This window comes from Lagopus muta, chromosome 5 (assembly GCF_023343835.1).
Source record: "Lagopus muta isolate bLagMut1 chromosome 5, bLagMut1 primary, whole genome shotgun sequence".
NCBI classification, from domain to species: domain Eukaryota; kingdom Metazoa; phylum Chordata; class Aves; order Galliformes; family Phasianidae; genus Lagopus; species Lagopus muta.
Genome location: NC_064437.1, coordinates 55657228 through 55676622, shown reverse-complemented (window position 1 = coordinate 55676622; position 19395 = coordinate 55657228). Strand labels below are relative to the sequence as shown.

At 38.7% G+C, this 19395-nt stretch overlaps 1 protein-coding gene across 3 annotated transcripts in view; it reads left to right on the top strand.

Annotated features, from left to right (window-relative positions):
• LOC125693376 (VPS10 domain-containing receptor SorCS1-like) overlaps positions 1–19395 on the top strand; it is a 272191-nt gene that overhangs the window by 188010 nt on the left and 64786 nt on the right. For all 3 annotated transcript variants that reach the window (XM_048945241.1, XM_048945240.1, XM_048945239.1), the window contains exons 6-9: positions 2600–2664; positions 10529–10647; positions 13240–13329; positions 18095–18274. In XM_048945241.1, coding sequence (XP_048801198.1) covers positions 2600–2664; positions 10529–10647; positions 13240–13329; positions 18095–18274 — 454 coding nt within the window. The remainder of the gene's footprint in view (positions 1–2599; positions 2665–10528; positions 10648–13239; positions 13330–18094; positions 18275–19395) is intronic.

Sequence of the window (19395 nt, the reverse complement as noted above, 5' to 3'; positions counted from 1 at the left end):
GAGCAATAGTCTCTCAGCAGAATCTAGATGTGATGCCAACTGTGTACAGCTAACACTGACTTGAGAAGATATGTATTTGTAATTCACCTATCCTTTGCAAATGATTATACTTTGTTATCATTATTGTCAGGCCCGTGTTATCATGCATAGGTCAGACTGTGTGACCTTATGCTGCCACAAGTAAATTAGGCCAGTTATATCAAAGCAATGGAGTGTGTATTCTGTCAGGTAACAGGTAAGGAGACCTTGATATAATTCTTATCTCCACCTCACGTCTTGCTTGACTTAAGAAACTGCCGTAGCTTCCCTGGGCCATGGCTTGCTTCTTAGTCTCTCATTCCACTTCTGATTTGTAGGGAGCTAGGCAACATCAAAATTAAAAATTGAAGCCCTTGAGTAAAAAATAATGTTTATCATGAGTCATATTTTAGCCATCCTTGTCCTGTCCATCCTTGGGATAATTGATGACTTAATTCTGCCTGAAGCTGAAGCTTCTGCAATCGTAATTCTGGCTGTCCTAGCATGAGGTGAAGTAGTACGCAGGTCACTAACGCTTTTAACTTTCTGGGCTTGGTGGTTTTAGATATTTATATTCTACCATTAAGACATTTAAGAGTTTGATGTAAATTATGGCTCATTTCAGAAGTGGAAACAGCAATGACAATCACTTTCCATCTGTCAGTGCGACATATCTTATTCATTTTTTTGCTGTCTTCACAATAAAAGATGCAATAGAGGTATTTCTTGGGGTCAGAAAAGGGGAGGAAACTCTTAAAGCACCTGACTGTAGGCTCACAGGGTTTAATCAGGGCAACAAGGTCTTTGCTGAATGAATATCATTGTTGCACGTCTCCAAAGAGACAAAGTATTCAAGTCCATGAAATACAATCCTTTCTTTTTTGAAGAGCTCAATCCCCACTGGGGCTTTGTTGGGTCAGGAGGAGGAGTGCTGAACAGTATTTTCTGGAATAGCCCAGTTCCAGATGTGCTTAAAGCCTAATAAATAAGCAAGGATAAAAAGGAGATAAGCCAAATTATAAGCTTAATCCTTATGCATTTTTAGGGCTGTTTTTCACCTGCATCTATCCATCCTGAACTGAATTTTAAATAACAGTCCTAGCGTTTTGACCCTAATTCTCTGATGATGGCAGGTAAAGGAAAAATACCCTAGGAATGTACTCCTTTCCCACCCACCTTGTGTCAGTCATCAAGAAGTAGGGATTTTAAATATAGATTGAATGCTTAGGAGAAGAAGAGCTTGCCATAAGGGCTTTTGAAAATAAAAACAAGGTGAAATCCTTGCTGGCTCAGAGACTTTTCTGAATCTTTCCAGTACCCGAACAAAACAAAATCCAAAGCTTTTCTAGCTAAAGAATTGTTACACGTTTTGCCAGTGAAGCTAGGGATTAATCAGGACACAAATACTCTTGTTATTGTTAACATTTTTATAATGGTTATTGGTTAATGTGCATGATGATTAACGGCTGGAGCTGCCTGTGATTGCAGTCAGTGGGAACTGAATTAAGGTTTAAATCACTGTTTGAATTTCACTTTTGATTTCCTGAAAAATAATGAGGCTTTGAACAGAGCAGCACCTAATTTGTCTATCAATGGAAACGAATCTTTCTCTTCCCTCATGCATCTATTAGCTTGGGGGTCAAGCAGCTAACATGGAACTGACCGTTGAACCCTTAGCCTTAATCTGGGATGATCCCTTGGCTGACAGGGACAAGACCAGATACAAGACTGATTTTCAGAGTTGCTGCTGAGGGTACTTTATGATGGAAATGTTACATACTTGCAGCCAGTAATGCAAAAATTCTGGCTGTGCATCAAAGTAGTGGCCATTTGGGCTATATAATTTGTACATCTACCAGCAAGTTGTCAAGGTCAGTGGTGCTGGTCGAGAAGAACCTTGATAAAGAAAGCAAAGCCTGAGTTCAGAATCTCCTTATTTGCTCAATGTCTTTGTTGTTTCTTGTTAATTCAGAGTGAACAGTCACTTTATGAGCCAATCTAACATTTCTTTTTTTAATGGAACACTGTTTTTATTAGATCAGAAATGATAAAATGTGTTTTTTATGAATGAAATGAGTTTTTTAAGATTTCTTAATTAATGAATGTGAATATTGATCATTAAGAGTGTCAATTAAGCAAGTGTGCGTAAAATGTCCAATATAAAGGAACAGCTATAATTAGTATGCTGGCAAACGCTATTATCACATCAATCCAAGTATGCTGTATCTCACCCTGAGATGAAATATAACCTACCAAACAAACCAGAGGATGCATCAGAAGGTCAGATGCCAATGCAAAGAGAAACAAGTCTCCAAATGGGGAATAGAATTGAAAATAAAGAAATAAAGAACTCAAGAAATGAAGAACTCACAAGTGTAATGGTATCAATTCACTGAAGAGTTGAATGTTTTTCAAATTCTCAAGTTTATTTTAGCTGAAACTCCAAAATTGTTTAAAAATGAACAGCTTTAATTGTGAGTGTGAGTTTGGATCCAGCTGAACAGAAACATGTGAAATGAATGTCTCAGACATCACCCAAGGTATTTGTTTTAACATATTTGAATCAATATGCCTCTTGCAGGTCTATGATGGTGTCCAGTAGAGAGCCAGATCTTGTGCACCTGGAGGCAAAGACAGTGGATGGTCGTAAGTACTTCATCTTCCAAAGACTGGTATTCTGAACTGTCCTTAAATGCTTGTAAATACACCATGATGGAGATCTGAGTTTTTAGTGGTTCACTCGTCTAAGGCATGTCTGTCAGAAGAGAAGTCTTTCCAGCAGGGTAAAAAGGTGGGATTAAGAGCCTGTGAAAAGAGCTGAGAATATAGTAAAGAGGAATGTGTGATAAAAAGTAATTGAAATAGAATTCTTTTTTTTCCTATGTGATTTTTGTTTATAAAAGAGAGATTCCAGTGTCACAGAGTCTATCTACTTGTTTCACACAGTAATCATTGTAGTATCTCCTTGAACATAGCAACCATTTCAATTGACCAGGGATACTCTGCCTTAGGTACTACCTTTGAAAACACCTAATTTCTCTTGCATTAGAAGCCTTTTACCAACCTAAATGTATTATTCACTGTTACTACCTGTCATTGTCCTTCACTTTCATCAGCTGTTCTCCCTCTTTGCTTTGCCTCTCAAAGTGCTTTTCTCCATTCCAGCAACTACCTTTACCTGCAATGCCAGGTTGTTCTAATTGGCTATGAATTCTCTCCGGCACCTGAAGCCACCAGCTGTCCTTTCCTCCTCTTACTCATGCTTCCTCAAGCTTTCTCTTTCAGCTCCCCTGCCTTTGCAGACCTTTCTCCATGGATTTCTTTTCCACAGCACTGGACTGCCTCAGGCATCACAACAAAAGCCTGGCTGCCATGAACCCTGTCATTGTCATTTCATATTGTTTCCTCTGTAGTAGCAACTTTATTGCAACATAACAAGCAGGTTTGTGCCATTTCCAATATGTTAGCGTTAATGATGCAGTCAGTTAATTCCTTTAAAAGAGGATCAAATTCTCCCCTGAACTGTACCTTCAAATTCAATGGTGTTACTTAAAATGTGTGTTTCTCATTGGAAACTTAGAAACTGTCAGAAAAAGTAACTGTAAGTAATCAGTTTTTTAATTCATTGAAATTCAGCATGAAAGAGAATTTTTTTGGAAGATGAATTTTGAAAAGAAACAGTTATGATAGAAATCATAAAGTTTTAAAGTTCTTTCCATTTTGGGATATGCAAAATTAGTAAAAGTCAAAGAATTTATTATCTCTATTTTTTTTATCATTTGTGCTCTCTGTTATTATTTCTCCTCTCAGCTTCACTTACCTGAACACAGTGGCAAGGCTGGGGACATGAAACTTTCTGTTTCTCATGACAAGTTAAATGAGAATGAAACATTCTAATAGGACAGCATCTTATTCAGCAGAAAAAAAAATTGATGTTACAAAGGCTTTCGGAATTTGAGGTCATTGAGACAAACCACTCTAATCAGTGTTTAAGGAGCTATATCCCGGTGATGCTTTGGAGGGACGTTTGTCTCACACTTTGCAGAGAAGGTGCAGCACTGCAAATACCTTGAAAAGTGTTATTTGAGTTCTTAGCCTCCAGTAAAGAACATTTTGCACAGCAATAGCACAATTCCAGAAAAGATTCCTTGACTGCTTACCAAATTAGTACGGTTAGTATAGATCTTAAGGTGGAAACTAAAACATAGGTAGATGAAACTGTCTGTGATGAGGAGTCAGGCACGTTACTGAAGTTATTGCTCATCAGCCAAGCTCAAGTGACTGATCCGAGTGCACTTATTTTGGTTTAGCTGGGAGGCAGGACAACTTAAATTTTCTCTATTTAGTCAACAACAGAACTGCTAATATAAATCTATCTGTGGCTTCCAAACTTCAGCTGTTGGTGACCTCCCTTGCAAACCAGCCATTGGGCTGAAATTTCTGCTCATGAGTCAAGAGGTTCCCAGCTCATCAGAAGTATAAGATGTTTGATATTCTGTAAGTGCATGCTCTGTTTTGTCAGTTCTTCTAGAAAGCACAGGTCACTGACAGGGGACTACAGTGGGCAGCTTGAAGCAGTAACCTTGGAACATATCACTGCGTTTTTTGCCAGAAGACATTTGTTAGCATTGCAGGTCAGAGGACTTTGAAGCAGGCTGAGAGAGTATGAACATGGTCAATTACTCTAGTTACTATGACAGATTTCATGTATTCACCTTTCTTGCATACTAGAGCCTTACAGTACTAAATCAGTCATGATATAACGGCTGAACAAAAAACTGTTTACTCCAGTTCAAATAGGAAAACAGCCTTATGCTTGTTCTGGCACGTTTTCCAGCAGAAGCTGAGTGGTACAACAACAGCTGTAGATGAGAAAATGTCAGCAGAGTATGGTGTTAGCCCATCTTCTTGTTAGAGGGTTGTCTGAGAACATCTATCAACAGCAACCTTAGCATTCGGTTTTCCCTACTAGAATATCAATAACTCTCTAACTCTACTCTCTGATTACAGCTTGTCTGTGCATTTTATTTATTGTATTTATATACATAATGTAAAAGGTTTACAAGAGCCAAAAAAGGAGTCTCTTAGCAGGCATAAATCAGAGTAACTTTAGTGGCAAGTTGATTTACACTTGATGAGGATCTGGCTAGCAGTGTTGTACCTGCACTCCCATTCTCTATTTTCTTCTTTCTCACTATTCAGAAAAATGTGGGCTCATCCTGAACACATTATCTCATCAAACTAGGTACTAAACAAACTGAGTACAGACTGTATGATTAGTTTTACTGATGGAGGCAAATTAGCAGGGCTAGTCATTGCCATTTGTGTTTTTAAACCTGTTGTATAAATCTTGGAATGCACCAGATAACTTTTTATCTCTTCAGATGTCTGAGTTAAGAAGGGATGATTCTGTTAATTTTTTGAAGGCTTCAGGCTTGATTCTAGTCAAGCTGGGCTTGAAAGTACAGTAAGAAAACCTGATTTTTTTTTTCAGTTGGAAGAAGTTCCAATGAACCTTATCTCACATTTCCATTTGTATGCTTGGGTGTCCCTGGTGTTCTGCTTTGATTTTGGAATGGGATCAGACCATGCTGTCAAAGTCAGCAGGAATTGTGATTTTTTTCCCTTCTTTCAGGCCACCACCCCAGTAAGACATTTAATCCCCCACAGTTCTTAACAACATGATAAGCTTCTCTTTGTTGTATTCACTGCCATAGTCAGCAGCCAGAGTGACTGGTGAAAGTTAAATCCATATTTATTCAAATGCAATTTGAATGCTTTCAGGAGGTGTACAATCTTAATGGTATACAGATTCTACACTTTTTATTTCTCCTTTTGCTTGTTTGTTTTTGAAGAACAGCACAGAAGTACCCTTAATTCATGGTTATATCTGTTTTGAATTAGGGAGAGTTATCTCAGTAAGGCCTGATTCAGGCTAATTGATATGAGAATGTAATTTTTTTCTGGGTGATCTCTATCAAGGAATCCAGACTGTTGGTGAGAATTTGAAAGGTGGATTTCTACAAGGCATTTGGAGATTAACTGTGTACCCATTGGCTCCCTCCAGAGAAAGGCAAAGCTGGCTTAAAGGATGTCTAAGGTTTTCCATGGAAAATTAACAAGTGTTAATTTATGAGACTCACGTTTGCTTATGTAGATGAATTTCAAATTATTATGAGTAACAAGTTTTTAATTTTATATTATATATAGCATATGTTCCTAATGTTCTGGCAAAAATTTAGAGAGTTTCTGATATTTCAAAAGTTATATTTCCTTTGCTTTTCTCATGCACATAGCAGCTTTTCTTAATAAAAGCTAATTTAGGCACTGCTGTGAGTACAGGCAAAACTAAGACCTCATCTGGGGTCAGCTGGCATGCTCTGCTTGCTGATCAGCAGTGGCTGAGCATCTTGCCAGTGGTATCTGAATCACAAAACCGTGCTAGGACTTCAATTTATGTTTTCACAGCACATTGCAAGGAAGAGTAAAATAAGGCCTGTAGTGGGGAAAAAAAATTGGCAACCTAGTTTGACAGGCCTTTTCTAATATAGCTGAGGTGGTGAATTAATTCTCAGTCCCCTAAACCTGCGTAATGATTTTATTTTATTTTTCCCACCACAGCTGATGATTAGTATTTGTCTTGGAGAATGAAATGTGTTTGTTTCTCTAATTGTATCCTCATGATAGAAAAGGCAAAAGATATACTTACCCATTCAAAGAAAGACTCTTGACTCTGACTTGCAAGGAAGAAAAGGGAGTAGTAGGACAAAATCAGATTCGTGAGCCAGTTAGTAAATGGACTGGACCATTTCATCTTCATTACTGATAATTGCTCTGCAATTGCTGAGACCTGGAGAATTGTGAATGTATCCCCATATCATAAATGTTTCACAAATCAACATTCAGACCAGATGGGAATAGATGAAAAACAGTCATTCTCTGTGTTTCGTCAGCAAAAGGGGGTGGGAACATTATAGTATGAGAGAACAGGTAAATAGTGGTATTTATTCCCATTGAAGGTTGTGGATGCTGAAGGTTTGCCTTAAATGCAAAGCATGTGGACAAATTCTTATAACCTTTTCAAGGTTTCTCTTACTAGTCACTACTGAAGATAGGGTACAGGCCTGGGTCTTCAGTGAGATATGTTACTACCATGTCCTTATAGTTTATTAGTTAAAGGATGTCAGTCATCCTTCAAAAGCAGAAACTATCAATAATATTTGTCACTCAGTAATGAATAAGGTGTAGTCCATAGTAAGTCTGGAAGACAAATAAGTCCTTTATTGCGTGGATGCTCTTCACATAAACTCCTGAGCGGTCATTAGTGGATTTGATTGTAGAGAATAGCATGTATTCCTCAGTTAATTAGAAAAGAAAATAAAAAGCAGGAGGAATGCGTTTGCTGTAGTACAGTGAATTCTTCCTCTGACTATCCTTGTGATCAGAGTTTCCCAAAAATGTCCATACAAGCTTAGATTGGATAGAAGAGAATGGTAAGTCTTGAGCTGTCATCTAAAATAACATTCTGGAACAAAGTGTCCTGAAGAAAGTCTTGCTCTGCTTCATGAAGGAACTTGATACTCCTCTTTGTATTCTTTTAGAGGCTTGCCAACCTCCAGTAGCCACCAACAACCTTCCATCTCCACCAGCTAAGCCAAGAACGTGTTTCTGGAATATACTTCCCTTGAGAACATATTAGCATGGAGCTTGAGCTAAACAGAAAAGACTGAAACAACTCATGGCACAGGGACCCTCTGGCTCTCAGTTCCTACTGCATGTTAGCATGTTTCACCACTGATACAGATTAATTTTGTCAGAGGTTTCCCTTACCAGACATCTTCTCCGTTCTTGTGTACTGTGTTTTTGCAGCCTCTTTAGCAATAGTTGCCATTTCCAGAGAGGAATCTTACTCTAGGTGTCTAAAACTGTCTAAATCAAAGTGTCGGGGGAGGATAAGAGCTAGGACTTGTTATATTCTTCTCTTCAGGCACAGTGTGGCTCTGTTGTTGTATATTAAAAACAGCAGCTGTTGTTGGAGGTGAGGGTTCTGGAAATGAAAAGCATAATGTCCTAATTACCTATGGCAGGGAAAACATCTGTGCGGGAAAACTAATGAAATTAATTCCACAGCTTAGCAACTGAATACATTAATTGACATTAATTAATGCTAAATTACAAAGCTCTGCCTATGGAATCCCATAAAATGTCCATGAGAATCAGACATCGGAACAAAATCCTTGAGTTAATGTGAGCACAACAAAGATTCCCTTAGGAAAAATGAGGGATCCAAACACTGCAAGACACCTTTCTTTCTGCTTCCCTGTAGCAGAGGGGGATATTCTTGGTGTGCACAATCTCATGGTTTGGCTGTTTGGGAGATTAGTTTAAGCAATTTCAGAGCTCTGCCCTTTAGTAGTTATTACTGGCATTTTAGAATTGAAGCCGTGGAGAATTGCACTGTAAAAGTTCACAGGAATTGCCTTAGTAAATCTTCATCAATGGTACAATTGCTGCTGCACGGACTCAGGTGATCCCAGCAGAAATAGACACAGTCCCAATTCTTCCATTAATACAGGATTGAAAAAGCCTCAGTCACCTCTAACAGATGTCAGCCTGTCCTGCTCTTTAAAATCTCTGGGAGAGGAGATTCTTTAATCTTCTTTGATGGCCTCTCCCAGCAGCACACATCTTGCTACCTCCATGTGCTCGCAGGACAGGTAACTCATTGGCATGGGATGCAAGATGACACTGCTTTTAATGTTTTGAGAGGGATAGCGTGCCTGTAGGAGAAAACAATGGCGGTGGATTACGAAAAGTAGAGACAAGGTGGGAAACAGAAGTCCGATCTTATAATAGAATGTGGGGTAGCTGTGAAGGACTGTCCTTTGTGATAAAATGGATTCAGTTAACAGGAGAAGTGGGAATTGGTTGTGTTTCAGTCTGTTCTGAGATGCCCGTTCTGTCCTCTGACTGGTAGAGGCACCACACAGCACTGTAGGGTGGTGGGTAAGCTCCATCAGTCCCTTTCTTGCTCACAGTGGGGGGAGAGAGGACCGAGCACTTCTGAAGAGGGAACTTTGCTGGTTTGCTGCAATGAGCAGACTGACACTTCTGAGTCTTCCTGCCCTCTCGTGGCTAATGTGGAAAAAAACATGTCTTTGCCAAGGGAAATGCACTTCGATAATGCTGTCTGGGCTATGTTAATTAATGTTTTGCAGTGAGCTGCAAAAGCATAAAATGTTATAAACTGCAGTGACTAATAACACTCAGCACTTTACATATTCCAAGAACTCTGCAAATGGGGTAAAATCATTCCTCATCAAACTTTCCTGAAGGTTCGTTACCCTGCATTTCTATTTCAGAATAGAAATTTCTAAGCAGAAGTCAACAGCCCTTAGAAACAAGGAAAAAAATGTCAAATGATAGATTTTAATTAAAAAACAAGATTAAATATGAGATAGTAAAAACCCACCCATTTCTTTTACCACTGAAAGTGCTGCTTCTCTGATCAGAAGGCTGTAATTACATCAAACAAGGGGCTGTGCTGCTTCAACAAGGAAAAAGATTAGAAGTAGTTCCAAGATTAAATGCCATGCAGTGTTTCTATCATTTCAATGCTAATGCTAAAATGCCAAAATCCTTCTTCCTGTAAATCAGTTCTGTCCTTAAAGAAAGTGCAACTTCTTAATTGATCTGAAAGAGCCTAAATTGAATTCAGAGAATATGGTTCTGTATTCTGGGATAAATTACCACCATGAAGAAATTAAAATTCCTTTTCTTCAGGTGATGGATTATGAGATGAGAACTCTGCAGTGCACCAGAAGAGAAGATGAGGAAGTCCCAAATAGTAATCATGGATGAGATAGCTTTAGGGCTGCATTTAATCCATTTACTATGAAACAAACAACTGTTCAGACCTCCAATTTCAAGAGAGTGGAATGGAGTGGAATGATTGCCTTGGTCTGCCAGAGTGCATTTACCTATATTGTTAACCAAGAAATAGGTAAAATCTCTGAAGCAGGTGATGTTTTGCTCTACTCTGCAGAGTTTAAGGGCTGTAGGAAGTACAGAATTGTGCCAGGAAAAGGCTTCTCAATCAGCGGTGACAGTATGGGGCAGGTGTCCTCTGCAAATGTGCTCGTACTTGTGTATACTCTGGTCTTTGGCTGTTTTCTAAATAAACTTAGATGTGACTGGAGAAACTGATGTGCCTATGGTAAAAATGCCACACCATTATCATCTAGCTCTGATGTCTTATTTAGGGTGTGATGAAAGAAATAACGGGAAACTGATCCTGGTGGGGAAGGAAGGAGCTTAAAGGAGAGCAATGAAAGATGGATTTATTAAGGGTGTAGGGGAAAAGTGTTATGTTGTGTTGAATGGATGGTATCGCTTTATGTCGTATGTGACTGGGAAGCAAAAAAATGCAAGCTTAACAAGTAGTTTTTCGACATTAGGAGGAAACTGTGCTTACGACTTCACATGTCTTGGTTTTATCTTCTCATTTCAGATGCCCAGTACATCACCTGTAAGATGCAGAACTGCAGTGAAGCCTCACAAAACAAACCTTTTCCAGGCTACATTGACCATAACTCCCTGATCGTCCAGGATGACTATGTCTTCGTTCAGGTGTGGAGCAACCTCTTATTTATTCTGTTATTTTATATTTTGTTATTTTCTCTTACCTCCCTCTGCATACATGTGTGTATGTATTAACCCCCAACTAATCTGACAAGACTAGATCCATAGCAAGGGCACTGGGTGGATTGTAGCAGCTCATTACAATGCTAATAGAGTTTTTCTACCTCTAGTATCTTGTCAGTGGAAGTAGAGTTCCTGCCTGTAGCATCCACCGTGGGTACTGGAGTAATCCTCTATGCCTCTCCTGCAGTCTCATCAGCACTCTCGGATTAGTGTTCTCACCTCCCAGCTTGAAGTGACATGTCAGTCATCTTCTATTGCAAGGGCAGTAGAGCAAACTTTTTTAAAGCACAAGAGAGAAACAGAAAAGAGAAGGAGGGAGTCAGGGGAAGAACCACAGAAGGAGTAATCAGGCTTTATTGTTATGCTTCAGTTGTGATTATACAAAAAAGGCTGAAGATGAGACATACTTAGCCAAGCTTTTTTTCAGGTGAGAGCTGGAGAACAGATCTGAACTGCTGTACATTTCATTAGTCTGCTGCCAGGGTCCATTTAATAACAGTGGAAAAGGACAAAAAATAATAACAGAATTGCAGAGAGTGTGGAGGTGAACTGGAAATCATTAGGACTAAACTGGTTTTCCAGACTGTTAATATTCTGTCATACTTGGGGGTGGAGGGAAGAGAAAGGATTGATATTTTAAATTGAATTAGTCGATTGCTAATTACCTTCAGTTAATGAACTCAGTCATAAACAGCCATCTAAATCATCCACAAATAGATCTGGAACATACGTTCCAGAATAGCTTTTGTGCCTTTATGTGTCTGAGGTGTAAATAAAATGTTTATGAGGTAAGGAAAACAGGGGCATGCATCACTGTTCAGACTTGCTCTCTAATTTCCGAATGGCTGTATGTGTGTGTATGTGACATGACTGAAACAGGAGCTGGGAAGTTTCTCTTTCTATCTGAAATTATTCATTGCTTCGTCACTGACTCCTTGGTTTTTGCTCTTTTCATGTCTTCTCTGTACTGACCTGATTTTATTACACGCTAAACAGAAGTTAATTCTTTTGTCCCATCTGAAGCCATTTGAAATCATCTGAATTCTGACAGCCTTTGTACCTTGGTGCTTTCAACTTTCTGTCTATAAACTGTTGTGCAGTTTTCCTAGAGCTGTAAAATTTCTTTGTGTCACTTCAGTGCTGACTTCATGGTAGAGGAAGGAGAACGAGGACAGGCAATCACTTACAACCTTCTCTCTAATGCTCTGTTGGACTTTGCCCAATGTTAACAGATCAAAGAGATAGTATTTGCCAGTCAGTAATGGTTGACACTTACAAATACAAAATAAAAATATTTTAATTCTTGGAAACAATCTCTTCTTTGATCCTAATTGTTGGTGAATTCACAGTTAACTGGTAAGTGTAAAATAGCATTCTTCAAGTGGTTATATACGGGATGTATCTGTAAGGAATAAAGCACAGAACTGCTAAATGAAATGCTGCGACTGATGTTGGATTTTGACGTACTGCAGGCACTATTCTTCAGAGGAGGAATAACCTCACACCAGACAGTGAAGAGGCTGGGAGAATAAAGGAATGCCTGAAAGCCCTCCCCAGCCTTCCCTACCTTGATCTCCATCTGGCTTTTTGGCAACCAAGCCATTTGCAATGAGAATAATTGTTTCTAAAGCATGAGAATAAGGAAAAGTGGGCTCGTTTTTCTGTAGCACTGTCTTTTTTAGAAGCACACACTTGCTCATAAACAGTGCTTCTAGCCTTCCTTCCCCTAACTTTTGATTAATTCCTTAAAAAAAAAAAAAGGTGAAGAGTTTTAAAATAAGTAGTTCTTTTTTTTACTTAATCTGGTATGATCTTAGCCTCTGTGGGTCTTCCATTTTAAACTACTGCAGTGTGCTTTAAAACACTATGAAAAAAACCAGCTTGATAAGCCTAGGTAGCAGGCAATTAAAGCACAGTTCTGCGTGGAGAGTCCCTTGGAATATTTGTTCTTCAGTATCGTTCATCCGTGGATTTCAAAGCACTTTACAAACATTGATTATGCTTCAGTAACTAACATCGTCAGCTGTTTTTTTAACCCCTCATTAATAGGTGGTGGAAAATGAAACCACATGCTGCTTTAACCCAGTCTTGCTATTTAGGCACTTAAATGTGAAGACAGAAATGGAAATCAAGCATCATGTCTGCCAATCAGCTGCTCCAACCAATAATTCACGTAGCAGCTGTGCAAATAACACAGAACAGGTTGTTTTGTGTTGAGAGAAGAGCAGGAATCAGCAGAGAACATAATGGCCTAAGTGAAGCCAAGGCTTCACCTTCCCCAGATTTTCAGCTGAAATTCTAGCCCTTGCTTCTCTTTGCAGAAAATGACATTTCTCTTACTCTCTCTTTTTCAGCCGCTCTCAGCGATTATTCAGTACCCGTAACATGACTGCAGCTTTTAACCACTGCCATGAACACTGTGATGTTTGTCTTAGGAGGTTTTGCTTGATGTTTTCACCATTAATTTAAAAAACATTTCAAATAATGCTGAAGGTAAATTTGCTGCTTTTCTTGTAGGTGACGTCAGGTGGAAGACCGCATTATTATGTTTCTTATAGGAGGAATGCATTTACACCGATAAAGCTGCCAAAGTACTCCTTGCCCAAGGTAAGTTGTTGCTGGAATGCCCATGTGTACCTACAGATTTTCTATTTGTTCAGAAATAATTGAAAGCAATACAAGTAACAACAAGATGATATGCAGTGAGTGAAAGCATCATTGATTAAGAGAGAATTTGCAAGCAAGAAAGACTCAAGTTCACTGTGTTGCCTTGTCAAGAACATCAGCATTAAATACAGACAGATTACCACAGCCTATGTCAATTATAATTACTTTATGGTTAGTCAAATGAATTTTGGAGGAATTCATTCCCCCCCCCCCCCCCCCCCCCCCTTCCTCCTTTTCCCCTTCCCTTTCTCTTTCCTTTTCTAGGGGTCAGGGCAGGGATGTAAAATCCCGTGATGTGTGATTCTTTTTTTTTTTTTTTTTCTGTTTTGCCTCATTAGCAGATTTTAATGGGAATCAAGAAAAGGGAAGGCTTTGTGTGTCTGCTCCATATCCTCCCTAATTAAGAACAATGGTGAATTAGCACTGGAGCTTGAAAGGCTATTTGCTGCCTTCTGAAGCTGGATTTCTTTAAAAAGACTATTATAAAATGTTGGCTCTATTTTGGAAAAATCACCTTTTTGCAGCTGGAGTCCTAACAGTTTCTTAACAGAGAAAAATATCTTTTTAAAAAACTCTTTTCATTCTTTTTATAGGCTGGCTTAAATGAAATCAAAGTTCAAAGTTAGAAAATGACTTTGTGAACTATGTGTAACATCTAGCATCAGAAGAAAAATGATAATCCCCGGTTAATTTTTGGGAATGCAAAAAGAGAAAAAAGAAAGTGCTCAGCCAGCTTGTTCCTGGAAGTTGAAAGTACATCACTATTTGTAAATGCAAATATTCAAGGGGATCATTTGGCTATTGTCACAGCTGGCTGGCTTTGACTCCTCACTCCAACAGACCTGTTTAGAGTGCACTGAGTGGGTAACTTTCATCATATAACCAGATAGCAGCTCAAACACATTGTTTTCAGTGCCATACCTTGTATACTCTGCCGTTCTGCTTTGCTTGAATGGCCTCAAAACCCAAGATCTTAGGATTCTGTGATTCTGGGGACACTATCGGAAGTCATGATCTCTTTTTGGCTGTGACACAGGAGAACTGACTATGAAATGTGACTTCAGTAAATTGTTTCAGCCAAAGAAAAATACCTTTTTTTTTTTTTTTTTTTTTTTAGAAGATACATAGATTTGTAGATTGAAACCCAGTATACTTCTTTCTACAGTCCCAGAGAAACTTTGGATTTTTTGTGAGACCTGAAATCCTGGCTGCCACAAAATTTTCAGGCATGTTTGAAGATAACTTACTCTAAGATAAGATTACTCTAAGGCAGTTTGAAACTTTGTGTGCAAGTGGAAAAGAATTACTCTGTCAGTTTAGATAGAGTTTAAGCAGGTGTAATATCAAGTAGTCCTTAGCAAATGAATTGGATTTTTAGGATGGATACTGTAATACCTAAATTAAAATAATTTACAGTTGATTCAGACTGTCTGTAGCAAGACTGCTTGCTTTGAGCAAGTACACTTATTTCTCCAATTGTCCAACTCAATGAAAAGTCTGGAGAACCAAGAAAAAATACTGTGATTACATTCCCATGTGTTCTCAGAGAGTAGGAATAGGAGCAATATATTCATGCTATTTGACCCAAGGAAAAAAGCAGATATTTAAGGAGATAAGACACTTTGTCAGAAACTGGGAATGTCTTCAAAGACTGAAAAACCCTTTTTGGCTTGGAGGGAGCTACAGTGCATCTGTGGTTGTCTGGTAGTTTGGTATCAAAGCAAGATAGCTGCTTTTATTAAAAATGCACAAAGCACTATATTATTCAAAGGCATTGAAACAAACAGCTTCTTTTATGCCTAAATTCTCTTTTATCTCCTTCAGCTAAGAAAGTGGGGCCAAGTATGGTAAACAGTACTAAGTCGCTACTGGAATTGAAGATAGAAATGTCAAACTTTTTGCCTCTGTATGTTACTCCTAATCTGGAGGGATGTGATGGCAGGCAGTTTTGGCAGGTGATACCATTATTCAGGCAGGAATGGCCTATAACAAATTAAATCTATAATTTTCTTGCTGTTGTAATTTATATTCTGGTAACCAATTCTATTAGAAGCCTGAATGAACCTGAAACTGTTTCCAGTACAGGCATATGTCTAACTTGTACATGAGGTTGTGTAAACCCTGTGAATGGTATTTACTGAAATCTGTTAATTTCTGCAGTGAGGTTGGTGTCTGTCATAGACTCTGTATTGTCACTCATGATAGTCACCTTGAATGTGTAGAAACAGTGCTCAAATTCACTCAATTTTAGGCCAATCTACTGGGCAGGCATCTCTGAATACAGAATTGAGCCAAGCAATTTCTCTTTAAAAAAGGCTTGTCCCTTAATCTGGTGCTGGGCTAAATACTGATGGGGTAGGTGTTTGTGGTACCAAACCACAAACCACAAGAAAGTCATGAAATACAAACCTTAACAACAACTGACAAATGAAATAATTGATGGGATAAAACAGGCAATACACATTCCTGCTAATTAAATTGCCAGGAAGAAAAGTTCCCTGACCAAGTGCAAAAAAGGACAACTGGAGCATGTTTGGTGATTCAAAGAGCCCTGGCCTTTAGTCATTTGAGTAACTGATCAAATGCATGCACAAAATCATGCTCTTTGTCTTTGGAAAGTCAAAAAGGACAGACAATAAAACTGTATCAGTATGCTGATTTCTTTTTTATTTTTACCAATGTGAAAACTAACAAATCCCTGACGTTGTTCAAAGATGTGTTGGATTCCTATGTACTGAATCCCTTCAATCAAGCCATTACATTATACCAGAGTCTGTTGGACAAGGCCGTGTTAAGTAGTTGACTGATCCACAAAAGCAATCAGTTGGAACACTTGTTTCCTTTGTACATGCACTACATATATTATACCATTTCTTTCTCAGTCTTTGTCTAGGCTTAAATTCCTTGAGCCCATGATCTTAGACTCTGATATTATAGCATGTTCTGATCAAAACTCAGGAAGAATGTACTGAATGGATTAACTCATTTGCTTCTTAAACATATGTGAAATTGCCTTTGATTTTCCCTGATGTTCATTAGAATATCTTTTCACCTTTAAGTAGAGAGATCTGTCCTTGTGTATGAACACGTATTTGAAAGTTTGAGCTTGGAACTGCAGCTGTGCCATCTGAAACTGCCTGAAGCACATTGTGATCATCTACTCATGTAGCTCTACCGGAAGATCAACTAGGATGATAATGTGAAATGGGGAACCTCTGACAAACAGCTGTGGCAGTTACTTCTACCATTACAGCTGGAGCTCAGAGAGAATATCTGTTCACAATCACAATCAATCAAAGCCAATGGAACTTATATTCATTTCTGGTTGCCTCAGATTTTAACCCAATCTGTTCCTCTACAAACCTAGCTCATCTTCTGGATACATTTTTCTCCAGTACAAAGAAGCAGGTAAACCAGGTGAACATTCATCTGCACAGATCTGGATCTGAGTCAACCTTTCTGAATCTTAACTTTATAGTGAATCCACTTTGAAATTTATAAGTCAGATTTTTTCCCTCTATTATTTTTTTGTTTTTATACCATAAGGCTCAATATGCAATTATTTTTCCCCCCCTACAAATCAGCAAGAAAATTGTCAAAGACTATTATATTAACAGAGGAAGAAGTAGCATCCACTTCCAAAGAATGTATTTTCTGATGGAGTCCCAGTTTTGCATATACGTCAAAAGTACTGGCTGAGATCCATGGATGCAAAATAACTTAGGGATAACTGCCCAAAGCATAGAGCTGAATCTTCAGGGAATCACCTACTGCTAAGAAATCTGCATTTCTTGTCCTATCTCCATGGATTTGTAAGGCATGAGGAACTCAGCCCTCCTGTACCGGGCAGATAGAGCCTTGGAATTTCATTATAACTATCTCTCAGTGGCTTTTTTCACTGGATAATTTCTCCAGGCATTGAAAGAGAGGTTCAGGTTTAAGAGATTATTAGTTTGTTGGTAATTATGCACTCATTTCATTACTTCCTGCCTACTGTAACACAGAGCAAATAAAGAAAAATAAAGCATCACTCATAACATGTGTGATCTAACTACAGTTTTGCTCCTTACATATACTGAGAATTAGGGTTGTCTCTCTGTCGTATTGCTGGAGTTTATCACAGTGGTCTAGGGCCTTGACTCATAGATGGCACAGTCATTAGTAATAATAAACAACAGCAACACTGGCTGCCAATTCGATCCCCCCTCAGTTCTCAAGCATACTTGGTTTCTGAGAGATAGAAGGCAAGAGGTAGATGTTCCTGATGTTTTTTTTTCTTCATTTTTTAATTTCTTTAAAAAACATATTTTAAAGTGTTATTAACAACTGTGATTCTACAATCACAAGTAGTATTGCTTAAACACAAAATAAATAAATAAATAGAGCAAACAAAAAAATCACCTCAAACCAAGTGCTAATTAAAATTTTGGTAGAGGAAGCAAAGTGCTGCTGTATAACGCTCTGTTGCCAAAGTGAATGTTCAATTAACACCTCATCAGTTAATTACTGCTTTGAAAACTGGCAGTAGAGTGCTGCTGTAAAATATTTCTGGATGGAATTCTCTGCTTACCGAAATGTTGTCTACAGTTTTCAATTAAATTCCAATCTAAAATATATCCTTTGCTTCTCCACAGTTTCCATGATGCCCTTGGAAATGACAGAGCAGAGCTCCCTCTTGTAACATGCATTTGCTTTCTTTCCTCAGGACATGCATGTTATCAGCACAGATGAGAGTCAGGTGTTTGCAGCTGTTCAAGAGTGGAACCAGAACGACACATACAATCTGTATATCTCTGACACCCGAGGGGTGTATTTCACCCTGGCATTGGAAAACGTCAAGAGTAGTCAAGGGTTGGATGGGAATGTGATGATTGACCTCTATGAGGTATGTCATGACTCTAAATTTTTCATTCTTACCTACAAACTCATGTGACATCCAGTTCCATTGTGTTCTTACACATCAGTCTCATAGAATGTATGAAAATAGCAAAGCCAAAGCTGAACACATTTTTATCCTTCTTTTAAACGAGGACCTCAGTGCAAGCACAGCAGGTTCAAGCGAGGCTGCGCAAGTGTTGAAACTAATTCCAGCCTAGTAGTATGAAGAAATTCATTACTGTGCTCTCCAGTAGGTTCTCAGGTGAGGAAAATCTTGTGTCTATGTAGAAGGATATGCATTGGAAGAAGTAGCTGAACAGTTCACTACATTCCAACAAGAAGCTTTCTCAGCCAAAATCCTGCTGACGCAAACAAATCGAGCCTCTGACCCACGTTGTTCCAGTCTTTGGTTCATAAGTCTCCCAGCTCTGTGAACAGCATCATTCTGCAATTCTGCCATTTTCATTGCATTTCTGAAAGCCTAAGCTCTTGTGGTAGAAGGAATTAGAGACTGTAGTTTTCAGCTGTCTTTGTTGCCTTCTGCTGCTTGATCTATTCTGAGAACAGAATTTTAAGTAATCACTCCTGAGCTATCCCATGAGCATGGGTACTCTCCTTCTTCATGTTGATGTTTTCTTTATCCTGATCCTAACAAGTACGTTCTCTCTAAGCTCACCTGTAAGAAGGCTAATTTACATTATCTTCTGTGACAACTGATCCTGAGAATAGAACTTGTAACACACCCTTGTACTTCTCTTGGCCTGACAGCAGTCTTATTTCTGGATACAGCTGATTAGAAATTCAATGCTCCATTGCTAATTTTGGGGTCTAATTTTGCTACTCTTTCCAGATCTCTTCCAGAGGTCTTTATGACCATTTAGAACAAAGGCTATGAACTAGTTCTGAGTTCCTTTAAAAATGGAAATGCTCCCTGTATTTCCCATTACTGAATACTAGCTCTACTGAATAGTTCGCCTTCAGCTGTCCTTTACTTGGAAACCACCTTGAATTGTCAAGACAGAGCCCAAGCACTGTACATAAATTCGGGTGAATTGCAGGAGGATGGGCATTGTCATTTCCCAGTCATTTGGAGTTTTTACTGTTAATGTCTCTGCAATGCTGGCAGTG